Source organism: Pyrus communis, chromosome 11, assembly GCF_041283825.1.
Source record: "Pyrus communis isolate YQ-2024b chromosome 11, ASM4128382v1, whole genome shotgun sequence".
NCBI lineage: Eukaryota > Viridiplantae > Streptophyta > Magnoliopsida > Rosales > Rosaceae > Pyrus > Pyrus communis.
In genome coordinates this window covers 6,096,820-6,113,048 of record NC_142575.1, presented here as the reverse complement: position 1 = coordinate 6,113,048, position 16,229 = coordinate 6,096,820, and the positions used below count along the sequence as shown (strand labels likewise).

Below are 16,229 nucleotides of genomic sequence, written 5' to 3'. Positions count from 1 at the left end.
ATCGAGTGAGCAACAATAAAAAAACACATACATGGCCTAACAAGGACCAAACCAAAGTCTAAAAAAATATAGTTGCTTGGTCTTTAGGTCACATTTGAAAACCTACCAAATATTTCAATTTTTATATGTGCTGGTGACGCAGCAGATTGATAATCTCATCGAGTGGAATTATTCATTCTCGAAAAAAAACATATTGATAATCTCGTCGAGTGGAATTATTCATTTTTGAAAAAATTAAGGTAAATTATAGTTTCATATTTTCCATTCAAGTAAAAATACTATGTCTATTTATTTCTTTACGTTTTACGAATATAGTAACACAACCTTAGAACATAAACCAGGTGGAGGTGGATTTATCGTGAAGCTAGGCAAAAAGAGGTTGGATTCCATCACTTGTTTTTAATATAATTTCTAAGGAGTAGGTTTGGTACGGTAACCATACTATTTATCATATCAAATTTTTGGTATGGCAAAATTTAGTACCCTTATCACACCAAATTTTCAATATGCCGAATTTCGGTATGCTATAAAATTTGGTGGCCATATACGGTAATGGTATTATACCAATTTGGTATGGGCTAGTGGCTAACATTTTTTTTTTTTTTGTCAAACGATATGTTTATTAGATTAGATGTTGAATTGAGGAGCCGATAGAATTCAAACCAACGTCGTGGTGCAAGTACACTATGGTAGAGGCCACTAGTAGCCAACATATTACGATAAAACTTAATATAATTTCTAAGGAGTAGGTTTGGTACGGTTACCATACTATTTACCATACCAAATTTTTGCCATGGCAAAATTTAGTACCCTTGTCATTCCAAATTTTCAATATGCCAAATTTCGGTATGCTATAAAATTTGGTGGCCATATACGGTAATGGTTTTGTACCAATTTGGTATGGGCTAGTGGCCACCATTTTTTTTTTTTTTGTCAAACTATATATTTATTAGATTAGATGTTGGATTAAGGAGTCGATGGAGTTCAAACCGACACCATGTTGCAAGTACACTATGTAGATGGCTGCTAGCCTGCTAGTAGCCAACATATTAAGATAAAACTTAATATCATCTTTAATTTTTGAAATAATCTAATATACCTATAACCTCTAATCAAGATCCATCATTTATTATTATTTCACACATTTAATAAGTTAAACCATGCATCAAGGATTAAAAATAAAAATTAGGATTATAAAATCAAATATAAGTTAAAGACTTCAAGTTAAGTTACAAACAAAATGAAACATATTAAAGATAAAAGTTAGTGATTAGAATATTATATATATATATATATAATTAAATATGGAAGAGGATCCGGCCGGATCCACTTTAGGGATCCCCACATCTTAACTATTTATCGTACATCGTGCGGTCAATTTTGGTCAGATACAATTTATGTTTAATTTTAAATTAAAAAAATCAAATAATTTCTAACCGCACGATACATAATGAATGGCTAAGATGTGGGGATATCCTGATGGGATCCAATTCCATTAATTGAAGGGCTGAAAGGAGAGGCAGTGAGATTTTCAACGGAAAGGACTCCGGATCCTTCCAAAAAAATCCACCAGTCGGATTCCCCGTATTTGAAATTTGATCCAATCTATTATAACTTTTAAAATGAGCTCTTGTTTGTAGCCGTTGGATTAAATTTCAATGGCTTGGTTCTTGAACTTGGTAGATTTGGTGGAATGGAGCCAGAGAGGATCCTTTTTCATTTTCAATCACTTTCATCGCATCACATGTCATTATCTATTTGTAATATCAGCTCAGATTTTTGTTTAAGTGTGAATTGTATAGTTTTTTTAGATATTTTTTTAGATATCCTTTGGTGTGCATCAACTCATAAACTAGAGCCTTGAAATCATCACCGTGAAAACATGCAGATATGACCTTGACGAGATTTTGATGCTTGATATTTCTCAAAGCCTCATATTCGGCTATGAAACTCTTTGATGCTTCATGACTTAACATGTTAAACACCTTCATACAAACTCGAAACTGCCAACACCAATCAAATTAACTGAAGAAAACCGATCAATGGCTTTTGAGAAAGTAGCATATGACACTTACAAGTAGAGCAAGTCCGAATACTAAAAGGGATTATTAATTTCAAGCTATGAGCTAATCTTCTTTTCATGGAGCTCTTTAGACTTGCAATTGGGCAGCTTGAGATTAGGAATTCCCTTGCAGAATCTAGTGTTGTCAACAATTGAAATAGCACTCTGATTTTCAAAAACACCTTACACTGATAATGGTCAAGTCTGATAGAAAACTCAAATCACCACCTTTACCGCTTCCAAGATGATTTTGTTGAATGTAAGTTGAGGGTCTTGAGATTATGAATCTTTCGAAAATTTGGAATCTGTCGATGTGTATATTCAACAATTTCATGATACGTACTAGATTTTAATATATGTGAATATTACACAAAAATACCAAGTACAAGAAGTAGTAATACACTCTTCACACAATGAACCTCATTGGTGATTATTTACGTTGCAAACTTCCATATCTACTGTGGTAACATAAAAGCTAGACTTCACAGGCAATACACGAAATTTCTCTATCACAAAAGCACATAAAAAAGAGTTTCTATCTAAGAAAAGTATTCCTAATGGAATGAAGCTCAGATGCAGCATCATTGATATTCTTTAGTCGATCTGTTGCAGATTCAGCAGAACAAGCAATTCCAATTCTAAATATTGAACTCAAGCACACCTCAACTCTATGAATTCTCGCACTGCATTGATTCAGATTCTTGTTCGTGTCTCCTTGAAGAAGTGGTGCTTCTGCAATCTCAGTAACTCGCTCGGGGAGAGCCATCTTGACAAAATTATGAAGGTTCAAGCTATCACCAAACATGTTGTCAGTGGGTCTCTTCCCTGTAAACATCTCCAACAAGAGAATGCCAAAGCTGTAGACATCACCATTCGTTGACACCTCACTCCCTATGCCATACTCTACAATTCAAACATCACATTTTTGAATTTTGTAAATTAAATACTCCAAAATAAAAAAGGAAATATAATGAAGTATATATCTAACATATATATACCTGGAGCTGCATAACCAACCGTTCCTCTTATTCCAACGAAACTTGTTTGATTCTGAATTGTTGAAACATTACTCGTTACTTGTGAGAGAAACCTTGCTAATCCAAAGTCAGAAACATGGCCAGTCAATTCCTTGTCCAAGAGAACGTTGCTTGGCTTGAGATCACAATGAACTATTGGCGTTTCACAATGATTATGAAGATAATCCAGTGCACAAGCAACACCAATGGCAATTTCTAGCCTCTGAAGAAGACTTAACTTCTTGGGTACATGACCTCTTAACTCTTCAGTTCCAGTAGGTGGATGCAGCCACTCCTCTAAGCTCCCATTGTCCATGAACTCATAAACTAGAGCCTTGAAATCATTACCATGAAAATCAACACTTGAACACACGGTCATAATCTTGACGAGATTTCGGTGCCTAATATTTCTCAAAGCTTCACATTCGGCTATGAAACTCCTCGAAGCTCCATGGCGTAACAAGTTAAACACCTTCACGGCAACAAGTTGAGCTTTATCATTGTCATCAAGAACTCCTTTGTACACAGACCCAAAACTACCAACACCAATTAAATTAGCCTCTAAGAACCCGTCAGTAGCTTTGAGTAGAGCAGCATATGACACTTGCAAAATAGTGTTCCCCAAAGTGCTCAATGAAATTTCTTTCCTTTTCTTCCTTGACGAGCAAAGAAAGAAATAAGAGAACACCATGGCCATTCCTAGAAGAGTAAGCCCAAATACTAAAGGGAGTATTAGTTTCAAGCTAGGAGAAAATCTTCGTTTCTTGGTCTCTTTAGACTTGCACTTGGGAAGCTTTAAATTAGCAACAGGGCTACACAGATTAATGTTGCCAACAACTGAAATAGCACTAGCATTTTTGAAAACACCTCCAGTTGGTACCACTCCCCAAAATTGATTGAATGATAAGTTCAGATTATTCAGGATTCTAAAGCCTTCCAAAAAATGTGGAATTTCACCTGAAAAATTATTGCGAGAAAGGTCTAGATCTTGAATCCCTCTCACTGAACTCATAGACAAAGGAATGGACCCGTTGAAGAAGTTTCCTTGCAAATGCAGGACTTCTAGACTCTCACAACCACCAAGGCTACTGGGGAGTTCTCCAGAAAACATGTTATTAGAAAGATACAGTTCACTTAGACTACGGAAATTCCCAACCTCCGGGGGAAGGGAACCTGTGAAGAGGTTATTAGACAAGTCCAAAGAAATCGATAAGGAGGGGAGTCTAAAAACTTGTTTGGGTATTGTGCCATTAAGACGGTTATCAGAAAGATACAACAATTGCAACCCATGGCATTCCCCCAGACCTGAAGGAATGCTGCCCTCAAGATAATTTCCATGCAACATAAGATGGAATAACTTGGTTAAATTTCTTAAGGAAGACGGAATATTTCCTGATAATTTGTTCATGAAAATTTCTAATGCTCCAAGGTTTGAAAGCTTACCCATGTCAGAGGGGATGTTACCTGTGAAGCTATTATTTCCCAAACACAACAATTCCAAGCTCACCAGATTCCCTATCCCAGATGGGATGCTTCCATATATTTGGTTATTTTGAACCCAAAACATTTCAAGTTTGGTTGAGAGATTGGATATTGACATGGGCAATGTCCCTCCCAAATTGTTGTTGCTAATAATCAACCTTTGTAACTGGGTGGCATTGGTCAAGTCCGAGAGAAAACTTAAGTCGCCATCTTTACCGCTTCCAAGATTATTAAGTTGAATGCTGAAATACAGGAGGTTGCGAAGCTTTTGGAGATTCGGTACCTGTCCGATTAGGTTGTTACCCCCAACTTGAAATGAAATAAAACTTGTGACATTGGATATTGAGGGAGGAATGGACCCAGTAAGTTGGTTTGAGGCGACGCTGAAGACTCCGAGATTAGGAAGACTTTTGCCAATATCTGATGGAATACTCCCTTGAATTTGGTTATTTGACACGAAAAATATATCAAGCAAAGAGAGGTTATAAACGGAGGAAGGGATGCTACCCGACAACTGATTTAACCCCAATCCCAAGAAGGTTAATTTTTTCAATTGGCCAAGAGAACTGGGGATGTCTCCCATCAAGTTATTACCATTAAGACTTAGTACCTGGAGAGACGACAGGTTCCCCAAGGAAGGAGGGACCTGTCCCGTTACATTATTATTGTATGATAAAAAAATTTGCAGTTTCGAGAGCAATCCAATTTCTGAAGGAATTTTACCCACCAACTTGTTGCCAGAGAAATTCACATGGATAAGGTCAAAGCAATATGATATATTGTGTGGAATACTGCCACCAAACAAGTTAGCGCCTAATTGCAATACCCGCAATCTACGCAAATTCCCAATTTGTGGAGGAATTTCATGACTGAAGCTGTTGCCTTGCAGCCATAGCTCCCTTAGAAAACTTAGATTTCCTATGTTTGGGGATAGTTTCCCTACCAGATTTTGAGATTGCAAGTCCAGCTTAGTGACCCTTTGGCGATGTCGTCGACTGCACGTGACACCATGCCACATGCAAAAGTGCGTGGATTCGTTCCAGGAGCTCATCACGTTGTAATTATGGAGATCTTGCTTTATTTGAGCTTTGATGGCAAGCAACGCCAGCCTATCCGTCGCATTCTCTCGGAGTCCCAATTGCAGGGAGCTCCTACAGCAAACGAACACTGCACTGAAAAGCAAGTATATTGAGATCAATTTGAAAACCAAAACCCCCATTCCTAAGCTGGTTAACTATATAAGTAGGGAGAGAAGCAGAAAGAAATAGAGAGATGGGTGTTGAGTTGTGAATTTGGTGAGTTCCATTTGTTGCTTGACAAGGAAATTTATAGAAGGATAGGATCATACGAGGAACTTACACCACAGTGTCTGGTTCTTGATATTCAAATATGAAAAGGAATAAGTCCAAGTAAATGATAACAACTTCGGCTAGTTTTTTAAGATGACTTCACTAGCTTACTTCCACTACTGGGACCCATTGTCAGGCACTTTCGGTACGCCAAGGACCAAGACTTTTGGCAACCATCCAAAATGAAAAAAACAAATACATGGAATCCTATATTATGGTTACATCATACGTCACGTTGATGTCAATATGAAAGTTATCTTGCTAGGCGACCCTAGCTATGAATGGAAATTTTGAAGTCTACGTTTTTGGGGGCTGGACTGTGAGATTGCTGATTTTCTTATAGTTCCCCTAAAGTACCACTGCAAGAAAGCTTGTTGTGGATGCAACCTTTCTAAAAATTGTAACAGTTACTAGTGAGATCAAGCTTTCTTAATTTTTAAACTTCATGGGGACTCAAGACTCGAGAGCACTGATTGAAAATTGTAACATGAAGGTCTAAGTCCCCATTAAACACGTTGTCAGTGGGTCTCTTCCTTGTAAACATCTCCTGCAAGAGAATTTCAAAATTGTAGACATATGCAGTTATTACCGCCTTACTTGCCATACCATACTCTGCCATTCAAACATCAGAAAATATTGTTAGCAAGCTGAGAACAAAATAGTTGAATTATGCAAAATTAAAAAATGAAAAAAAAAAACAGAAAAAAAGGATAAAAAAAAGGATATTGTGGAGAGGATGTCAATATTTACCTAAAACCACATAACCAATCGTTCCTGTTATTCCAGCGGAACTTGTCTGATTTGTTGAAGCTTTTATACCGGTCAGTTGTGAGAACCTTGCTAGTCAAGGTCAGAAACATGTCCAGTCGACATGTTGTCCAAAAGAACAGCACTTGGTTTCAGATCACAATGAACTGTCAGTGTTTCGGAGTGATTATGAAGATAATCGACTAATTGAGAGCACAAGCAACATCTATGGAAATGCTGAGCCTTTGCAAAAGATTTAAACTCTTGGGTGCCTCTCTTGCTTCCTCAATATCAGTCGGTGGATGCAGCCACTTCTCTAAGCTTCCTTTTTCCATGTACTCATAAACCAAAGCCTTGAAATCATTACCAAGCGAATCAAAACTTGAACATGCAGTTATAATCTTGACGAGATTTCAATGCTTGATATTTCTCAAAGCCTCACATTCATATAAGAACAATATGTCAGTACAAAACTAATTTATAGTACTAGCAAAGTACATTGTAGAAGCAATTTCCTGACTCAGAATTTCGTGAGTCATTTCTTAAATTACGTTTCTTGAAGGCATTAGATTAAATGGCATGCCAAACTAGAACGACTGAATGCAACCATGATCGTATTAATAAGCAATCTATCTATCAAATATTAAGGCGGAAGTTAATTTACCAAACAATAAATATTTTGTGACTTGCAATTCCATTTTGACGTAGGGACACTGCTCAAATAATGACACCAAGAACAGTGATTGTTTAGATTGACCCCTCAAAAAAGAGTAACCAGGCCAAGAGTATACCTGTCAAAAACATGACGACTGTTAGAAAATGTCTGCATATTCTGATACTACATAGATATGAGGAAAATGAACTTTTATTTCCAATAACAAAACAACAACCTGCCAGCACATAAAACCCAAAACAACAAAGTAGAAGCCGCATCAACAAAGTGACCAATTAGTACTACACAGAGAACAGCGATAACAATAACACAATGCCTTCTCCAAACCATTCTGATCAGAAACAAGCAGATACAGAGACTATTCACAAAGACAATAATGAAGACATATTACAGGACGCATGATATCTCAATATGTACACAAAATCCAGTTCTCTGATTTGATAAAAAAAAAAAAAAATGTGCACGCGCCAACTGTGGCTACCAGATTCTCATGCAGGGAATCGATTAGGTTCATGAAGTCAAGAAATTAAATCAGAGATCGAGGAGGAGCTTACCCAACAATCAATAGTATCAAATAGAGAACCCACAACACATATTGATACGTATTGTGTTTAGATTTAAATGGAGTACTAACACGTCCAGGGGGAGCATTCCGTTGGGTAAGCTATTTAAACTGGAGGCGGATCAAAAACAAAAATCCAAGAAGAAATCCAGAGACAAATCCTCCAATATGAGCAAAGTTGTCCACATGTGGTAGAATTCCACTGCTGAGTTTATTATGATGGTGAAAAGGAGAGTAAGCAATGCTGCTAACTGCGGATAGAAACCTGAAACTATAAGATCAAGGGGTCGTGCACATACTATAAAGAGGTGCATCATTATGGTTTTTTTATCAAATGTTAAGTATTCTGCAACATAACAGACAAATAAGTATTCTCCAACATAACAGACAAAGAAGTATTCTGAAATATTCAAATCTGAAATTTGTACATGTATGGTCAACTGCAAAGCCCAGCACATAGCTGCTGAGTCCAGGAGGGGCTGGGATCCAACAACGAATATGTTCCATTTCTACCGTTGCTTACGCACATTAAGTTCAGCTGATTTCCTATCTGGCTCGACAACAAGATTGGTGCATATATGCATATAAAGAACAATATGTCAGAACGAAATCAAATTATAGTACTAACAAAGTACATTGTAGAAGCAATTTCCTAACTCAGAATTTCTTAGTCATTTCTTAACTTACGTTTCTTTAAGGCATTAGATTAAATGGCATGTCAACTAGAACGACTGAATGCAACCATGATCGCATAAATAAGCAAGCACTTCTATCCATCAAATATTAAGGTGGAAGTTAATTTACCAGACAATAAATTTTTTGTGACTTGCAATTCCATTTTGACATAGGGACATAGCTCAAATAATGACACCAGGAACAGTGATTGTTTAGATTGACCCCTCGAAAAAAAGTAACCAGGCCAAGAGTATACCTGTCAAAAACATGATGACTGTTAGAAAATGCCTGCATATTCTGATACTACGCAAATACGAGGAAAATGAACTTCTATTTCCAATAACAAAACAACAAAGTATTGCCAACACATACAACCCAAAACAACAAAGTAGAAGCCGATATCAACAAAGTGACCAATTAGTACTACAAAGAGAATAGCGATAACACAATGCCTTCTACAAACCATTCTGATCAGAAACAAGCAGATACAGAGACTATTCGCAATGACAATAATGAAGACATATTGCAGGACGCATGATATCTACATATCTACAGTAAATCAAGTTCTCTAATTTGATCAAAAAAAATGTGCACGCGTCAACTGTGCCTACCAGATTCTCATGCAGGGAATCGATTAGGTTCATGAAGTCAAACAATTAAATTTTAGAGATCGAGGAGAAGCTTACCCAACAATTAATAGTATCAAAGAGAGGACCCATGAGACATATTGATACGTCTTGTGTTTCGATTTAACTGGAGTAGTAACACGTCCAGGGGGAGCATTCCGTTGGGTAAGCCATTTAAACTGGGGGCGGATCAAAAAATAAAAAATAAAAAATCCAAGAAGAAATCCGGAGACAAATCCGCCAATATGAGCAAAGTTGTCCACGTGTGGTAGAATTCCCACTGCTAAGTTTATTATGATGATGAAAAAGAGAGTAAGCAATGCTGCTAACTGCGGATAGAAATCTGAAACTGTAAGATCAAGGGGTCGTGCACATACTATTAAAGAGGTGCATCGTTGAGCATACAGAAACTTTATTTACCTTATTTACATACATTGTCCAATTTGATATGAGCTCTGAAAGCATGCTTCCGAGTAAACCAAAAAGCGCACCTGAAGCACCAACAGAAATACCATATTGAATAAAAAGAGCTGAAAGCAAACTCCCACCAAAACCAGACATAAGATATAGGAAACCAATTCGAACTGCAGAAGAACAAATCAGAAAAACATTAGAATTTCAAACCAATTAGTTAAAACCGTTCATCAAAACGACTGTACATGATGTACAGATGTAGATCAGCATCAAACTATTATTTTTTCAATCTTTTCGAATAGACGGCATCTCGAAACATTTGAAAATGAGGCGCTATGTCTACATGTACAGGATATCCAAAACAATCCTTGTTCCCACAGATGTGATGGAAAACTGAAATAATCTCTCGGCTTCTGTTTCAAGCAATTTTATTCTATAAAATGAAATATTATGTCTAAAACTAAAGTTTGAACCCCATCTTCGGTGTATGAACTCTTTTCTTTGCTCACCGCTGAATAAAACGTCCTCTTGTTTCCATCAAACCTAGCAACATACTGGTGAAAGTTATAATGCAACCAGCACTACATGACCACTACTCTAGGATCACAATTCAATAAACAAATGCATAGAAATCCTCTGTAGATTAATCGCAAGGTAGCTGAAACCATCCGGAAAGTGTTTCTCTTCTAGATTTATGAAAGAAGTTTTTGCACTTGGTAACTAATTTATTCTACAATTTATGTCGTGTGCTTTATCTTTTACTACAAACATTTATGGATGCGGCTATGCATGCATGATAACATGCATGAAGCTAAAAATCCAGAATTCTTGCTCAAGCCGAATTCCAATGAATACAAGACTCAGCATATTGGCAAGCACGTGGAAAACTCCAGCATGTAACCACATACATGAGATCAGCCGCCATCCCTGGTGTCGATGAACCACTCTCTGTATGTCTAGAGCACCCATCTTTTCTAACCTTCAGGATGAAAACACATGAGAAACAAGTTAGATACTTAGATGTGCAGCTGAGACCTATTGACCCTTATGGGGCATATCTATAGCTCTTATTTCCATACAGATGATAGCTCCCTAGCCCTTGTAGTGCTACTTGTAGCAGTTATAGACTTTTAGCAGTTATACATACTGAAACGAGCACATTAAACAGCTTTAAAGAATGACAAATAAGTCCTTGAAGGACACATACCCGCTCTTACCAGAGATATTAGGACAAACAATTTCATTTTTCCATAATCATTCTACCATTGACCTCACAGGGCAAGGAAAGTTGAACGAAAATTTTGAAACTAAATCGCTAAAGAACACTACTGTAAAACTTTAACCCTGTAACATATTACAGGGGACATTTTGGTTAACATAGCAATCTAATCAAGCCAAGTAGTTCACTACTCGCAGCTCTCCAAGCACCTTTCTTCTTTGTTCAAGCATTTCCGATATGCCGACATCAAATAGACATCAAGCATTGCCTGAATGTCACTAAATACATAAACCCTCATTCCCCGTCAAGCTCCTTTATGTTTCTCAACTAATCGTAGATTCGCCTCTATATTAACTAGGGTTCCCAAGTCCAACATTGATTAAAAGCAGAATTACATCAAGCTTCATGCAGTTCAACTATTTTCTTTACAAATATATGTAATATAACCAAAATTCTAAATCCACCATGTCATAAAATTTACCAAAAAAATGGTAAAAACATAACTTTCACAATTAGGGCTGGTTTGCTATTGCTGTGCTTTAAAAAAAAGTTGTTTGTGTTGTGCTGTGAGAATAAGCAGCTGTGAAATAAATCAGCAGAGTGTTTGGTAAACTTTTTTGTAAAAGTGCTTTTGAAAAATAAAAAAGCAGTATTATAATGTTTGGTAAACTTTTATGTAAAACAGATATGAAAAAAAGCCGGTTTTTCAAAACTGGGTTTTGCAGCTTCTTGTTTATGGTTTTTTTTTCACCAAAAACTGTGAAAAAAAACTGAAGCTGAATGTTTATCAAACACAAAAACAGCTCCTAGTTTTTTTTTTATATCAACTTTTTTCAGAATCACCTCAGTACCAATTGATCTCACTCTAATTTCACAACAAAACCAATCCAACTATCCAACCCTCTTCATCATAGTTTCACCAAATACACACAAACGAAATTAATTTACATAAAACGGGTTCACTGTCACTCCGTCATTTTCCCACAATCCACAACTAAAATTTTCCAAATTTCTACATGTAAATACCCAATAAATCCCAAAACACAAATTTCAATCCAAAACTCCAAACCACAACAAATAAAAGAGTGAAAGCTAATGGCTGAAAGGAGAGGCGGCCGAGGAACCGACCAATGCAAGTGTCGGAGTTCTTGGGGCAATCGTTCACGAACATGGTCACCACAAAATCCACAATGTTGGCCACCACGATCGACGGCACCAGCCATGACACCCACCTTTTCAACGGGTTGTAGTCGCTGAACGACCGCCGCGGCGTTGTCATCTCCGGAGGCTGTCACGCCGGGTACACAACGTTGTCGCTGCGCCGTGGACTCACCGCCTTTATCTCTAAGCTGCTCGACGCAGCAGGTTGGCCTCTCTCCATAAAAATCTCCCTTTTTTCATTTTTTTGTCTTCAATCAAGGATTTTGAGTCAGACCCAGAAACCCCATTTGGGTTTTGATTCGAATCTCATCGAAATCAAAATGTGGGACAAAATTGAATGAAATGGGTTTTGAATTTTGCCTCTTTTTCTTTTTTTTTCCTACTTGTTGGGGGTTTTTAAAAAAAAAAAATCATTTATGTTCCTTGGGTTAGTTCAAATGGGGCAGAGGAGGATGCAGGAACATTTGGAAAGAAATTGTAAAAAATGGAATACTTGAGGTCAACGAAAAATTTGTCACAAAATTGGTCTAGTGACATTTTAAAATTTATACAGTTAACATACTTAATGGAATAAGAGTTAGTAGTTCTTGTGTTATTGTTGTTGTTGTAGTACATGTCATTTTTCTCAGAGTGCTACGTACTACGCAAATTATATATACTAACATTTCTGCATGTGGGTAAACTTATTTTTAATCAAGGCGCGCTACATGCGACATACGTAGTTTTTTTTTTTTTTTTTTTTCAAATTAATGATACCGATCATTATCAACAACAAAAATAATGTAAGAATTTTTTTTTATATGTTCACTTAGAAGATTTGGAAGTGCCAGAAACTTTGTGTAAGATAAAAAAAATTGGTGCGTGAAAATCACTTTTCAAAAAAAAAATAATAAAAAATAATAATTAAATGTTTGTACAGACTAACATACAATATCTACATTTTTCATTTTGTGAAACAAATACAGATACGTTAATAAGACCTTTCATATATCACTAAATCCGGTGGACTGCTAATATAGGCCACATGCTTGAGTTTAGTTGTAAGGTATTTAGCAATATCTCATAATATTGTTCTATAATTGCATTCTTCACGACTACCTACAAATGCATAGAAGTTATCAATCTCTACAACTATAAAATGGAAGCAAGACAATTAACATGATACGATTAATTCAAAGTGATAAATTGTAAGCTTCAATGGAAACCAAATGGTAGAAGAAAATGCAATTGACCACTTCTTTACGATGAAGAGGGAGAGCATCAATGAATATGTTAGGGATTTATTCTAAAGAGGTATTACAAAGAAACAACCAAATAATTAAACTCTGCAACTTTGATAAATTGATCACCTATTGAGTAAGCCTATGAAGCCTATGAAGCCTGCGAAGCCAAGAAATGGATAATTGATTTTTGTCATAAAATATAGCAAATCAAGATGACATTTAGAAGTTAGGATAAGTGGAAAAGTGATGCAAGAAAAGGGGTACTGACAAAGCGGATGCTATAGCTTTGCACATGGGCTTAATTGCTTAAAGGTTCAAGAATTTACATTGGTTTAGGATGTAATATCCAATACTTCCATAAGCCTCATCACATAATTTTTAAAATAACAAAATTCTTGAACAGTATTAGCGATAAATAAAATTCAAAATACCTGATTCGGACGAAGCAAAATAATCAATGCTTCTAAGTCAACACTAAGAAGCAAACCACCAAATTCTATTGTTAACCAAAATCTAACCTCTAAGTCAAACTGAGATGATTATCTGGTTCTTTGTAAAGGAATCTTCACTCATCGGTACCTCTAATATCATCCCTTTACCGAGTAAATGAACAAAAAAACTACCAAAAAAAGGAGAAATCAAATGTAGTTTTTGAATGCCCACTGACCACTGATTTCAATAATCTCGTCATCTTCTTCTTTTGAATTTGTAATATGTACACGTTGAAAAAATCTGCTTATATTTCCAAATGCAGCATAAAATAATTTAGTACAAATATTTAACCTAGTAATAAACTTGGAAAGCAAAAATAAGTAGGAGATAAAGAAAAGAAAGATGAAGAAAATAAAAATAAGAAATTTATTAAACTAATTGCATTATGATTCGATTCAACGATAATTACACATTTACATAATCAGGCACACCTCTTATTAATTTAAAGAGATACAAAAAACTTTTGAATTAACCTGTCATCTCCTTCCACATTGCTTTGACATTTATCCTATCTAAGATCCCACCTGCTATCAAATCAAAAAGAAACGAACTTCTGCATGAAAAAAAAAGTCATGAGAAGTCTTTCATTCGGTCCAAGAGAAACAAACTGAATCAGTTTTAGATACTTGCAAGGCTTTAGCCAGAAACAATGCGTTGTTTAATTTGGTGTACACGATTAAAGATACAATAGCAATAGCAAATTCAACGGAGAGATTGAGAGGAGGAGTAACCATCAGCATCGGCAGCAGCCATTTCGACATCTTGCAGAGTTATCAGTCCCTTCATCATAGCCTCCCTTTGATGCTAAAATCAAAATTAAATTACATAAAAATTAAATAAATATACAAACACATACATACAGTAATTAAATATAGTTTTGATGGAGTAATTGGTCAAGTGGCAAAAAAATTGAATGAAGTAATACCAAGAAAATTGATGGAGTAATAAGTTACTATCTTCAAACCGGGGCATGTACTGCCTGTTGGAGTTTGTGGCCAAGTGGACTATCCTCCAAAATGCCTTTCGGCTAAAGAAAGAAAGAAAACATCTTTCCTTATTTCAAGGAGGAAACAAGGGAAAAGCAAGGAGGAAAAAAGGGAAAAGTAAAAGGAAAAAGTTTTGGTGTCTTAAACACCCGTGATGGCTCATTTCGGTTTAAAAAGGAGAGTAGTAGAGAGCAAGAGAAAAGAAGAGAGAGTAGAGAGCTCATTTTCCTTTGCAGAAAAAAAGGAGAAGAAAGAGTTCTTTTTTGCAGAGAGCAAGGGCAAGGGTGAGAGAAATCAAGAGAGCTAGAGTGAAAGATCTCTTGTGAAAGAACTCTTGGGGTAGAGTGAGGCTCTTGGGAAAATTCTGTGAGTGGGTGTACAAGGGATATGGGATTGGGTTATATCGATTTAACTCATGTGTAACTTGTACTGTTTTTCTCATAGTGAAGAGCAATATCTCTCCGAGGACGTAGGCAGATTTTTGCCGAACCTCGTAAATTTCTCGGTGTCTTTATTTCTTGTATTTTAAACTATTCAACCGTGGGTTTGTATGTTGGTGAAGATAATCAGTCAAGGCACAACAATTGGTATCAGAGCTTTGTTGGAAGCTTTGGTTCATTGAAGGTTCAGATTTATTATTCACCATGATGACTACAAACATGTCGTTTTCAGTTGAGAAGTTTAATGGGAAGGGCAGTTTTACTCTCTGGCAGATGAGAGTAAAGGATGTCTTGACTCAACAAGGCTTGGTTAGAGCTTTGAAGGGAAAAGATGGGAAGCCTAAAGAAATGACAGATGACCAGTGGGAGGAGCTGGAGTCGCGTTGTGTTAGTACGATTCGACACTGCATAGCTGATAACATTATCAACAATGTTATGGATAAAGATTCTGCGCCTGCACTATGGGAGAAGTTGGAAAAACTCTATATTGCTAAGAGTTTGACCAACAAGTTACATCTGAAAAGGAAGCTGTACAAGCTGAAGATGGATGAAGGCGGGAATCTCATGGACCACATGAATGTGTTCAATGGATACTTGGATCAACTGAGGAAAGTTGATGTTAAGGTTGAGGAAGAAGATAAAGCCCTCTTACTTCTTACCTCACTTCCAGATTCGTATGAGAATCTTGTGACAACCTTATTGCATGGAAAAGATACAGTAAGTTTGGAGCAGGTGCAGGCTTCTTTGGTGTCTTATGATACACAAAAGAGGAAGACCATTGTTGATGGTGGGCACGAGACTGCTTTAGCTGTTCAAGGTTGGAATCATGGAAGAAAATTGGGAGGAGGATTTGAGAGAGACAGCAGGTTCAAATCAAGCTCCAAAGGCAAGGGACCACAATGCTATAACTGCAAAGAATTCGGGCATAAAAGGATAAATTGTCCTTTGAGAAAAAGAAAGGATGATCTTGGTCCAGGTAGCAGCAATTTTGTGGCGGAAGACTTCGAGTATGCCCTCTAGGTACTCGAAGCAACACATCTCCTGGTGATGTATAGTCTCAAGTGTTGCAGGGGTTTTGCAGCAGGTGGAGCTATGAGATTCA

The 16,229-nt window shown here is 36.6% G+C and overlaps 1 protein-coding gene, 1 long non-coding RNA gene and 2 pseudogenes across 2 annotated transcripts; all 4 read right to left on the bottom strand.

Moving 5' to 3' along the window:
* Positions 1 to 2,597: 2,597 nt before the first annotated feature.
* LOC137741347 (putative LRR receptor-like serine/threonine-protein kinase At3g47570 pseudogene) lies at positions 2,598 to 3,457 on the bottom strand (annotated as a pseudogene).
* Positions 3,365 to 5,780, bottom strand: LOC148692779 (uncharacterized; annotated as a pseudogene).
* A 2,547-nt stretch (positions 5,781 to 8,327) lies between these two features.
* Positions 8,328 to 11,334, bottom strand: LOC137743132 (RHOMBOID-like protein 1). Its single transcript, XM_088680078.1, has 5 exons — positions 10,515 to 11,334; positions 9,613 to 9,776; positions 9,253 to 9,521; positions 8,699 to 8,822; positions 8,328 to 8,453 (listed from the first exon to the last, which is right to left on the bottom strand). Exons 1-5 carry the CDS (start codon positions 10,573 to 10,575, stop codon positions 8,328 to 8,330), a joined length of 744 nt encoding a protein of 247 aa, XP_088536204.1. The 5' UTR covers positions 10,576 to 11,334.
* Positions 11,335 to 14,044: 2,710 nt separating this feature from the next.
* LOC148692778 (uncharacterized) lies at positions 14,045 to 14,711 on the bottom strand. The gene is made up of 3 exons (XR_015953493.1): positions 14,627 to 14,711; positions 14,433 to 14,505; positions 14,045 to 14,254 (listed from the first exon to the last, which is right to left on the bottom strand). It is a non-coding gene; the product is annotated as an uncharacterized LOC148692778 (long non-coding RNA).
* Positions 14,712 to 16,229: the final 1,518 nt, after the last annotated feature.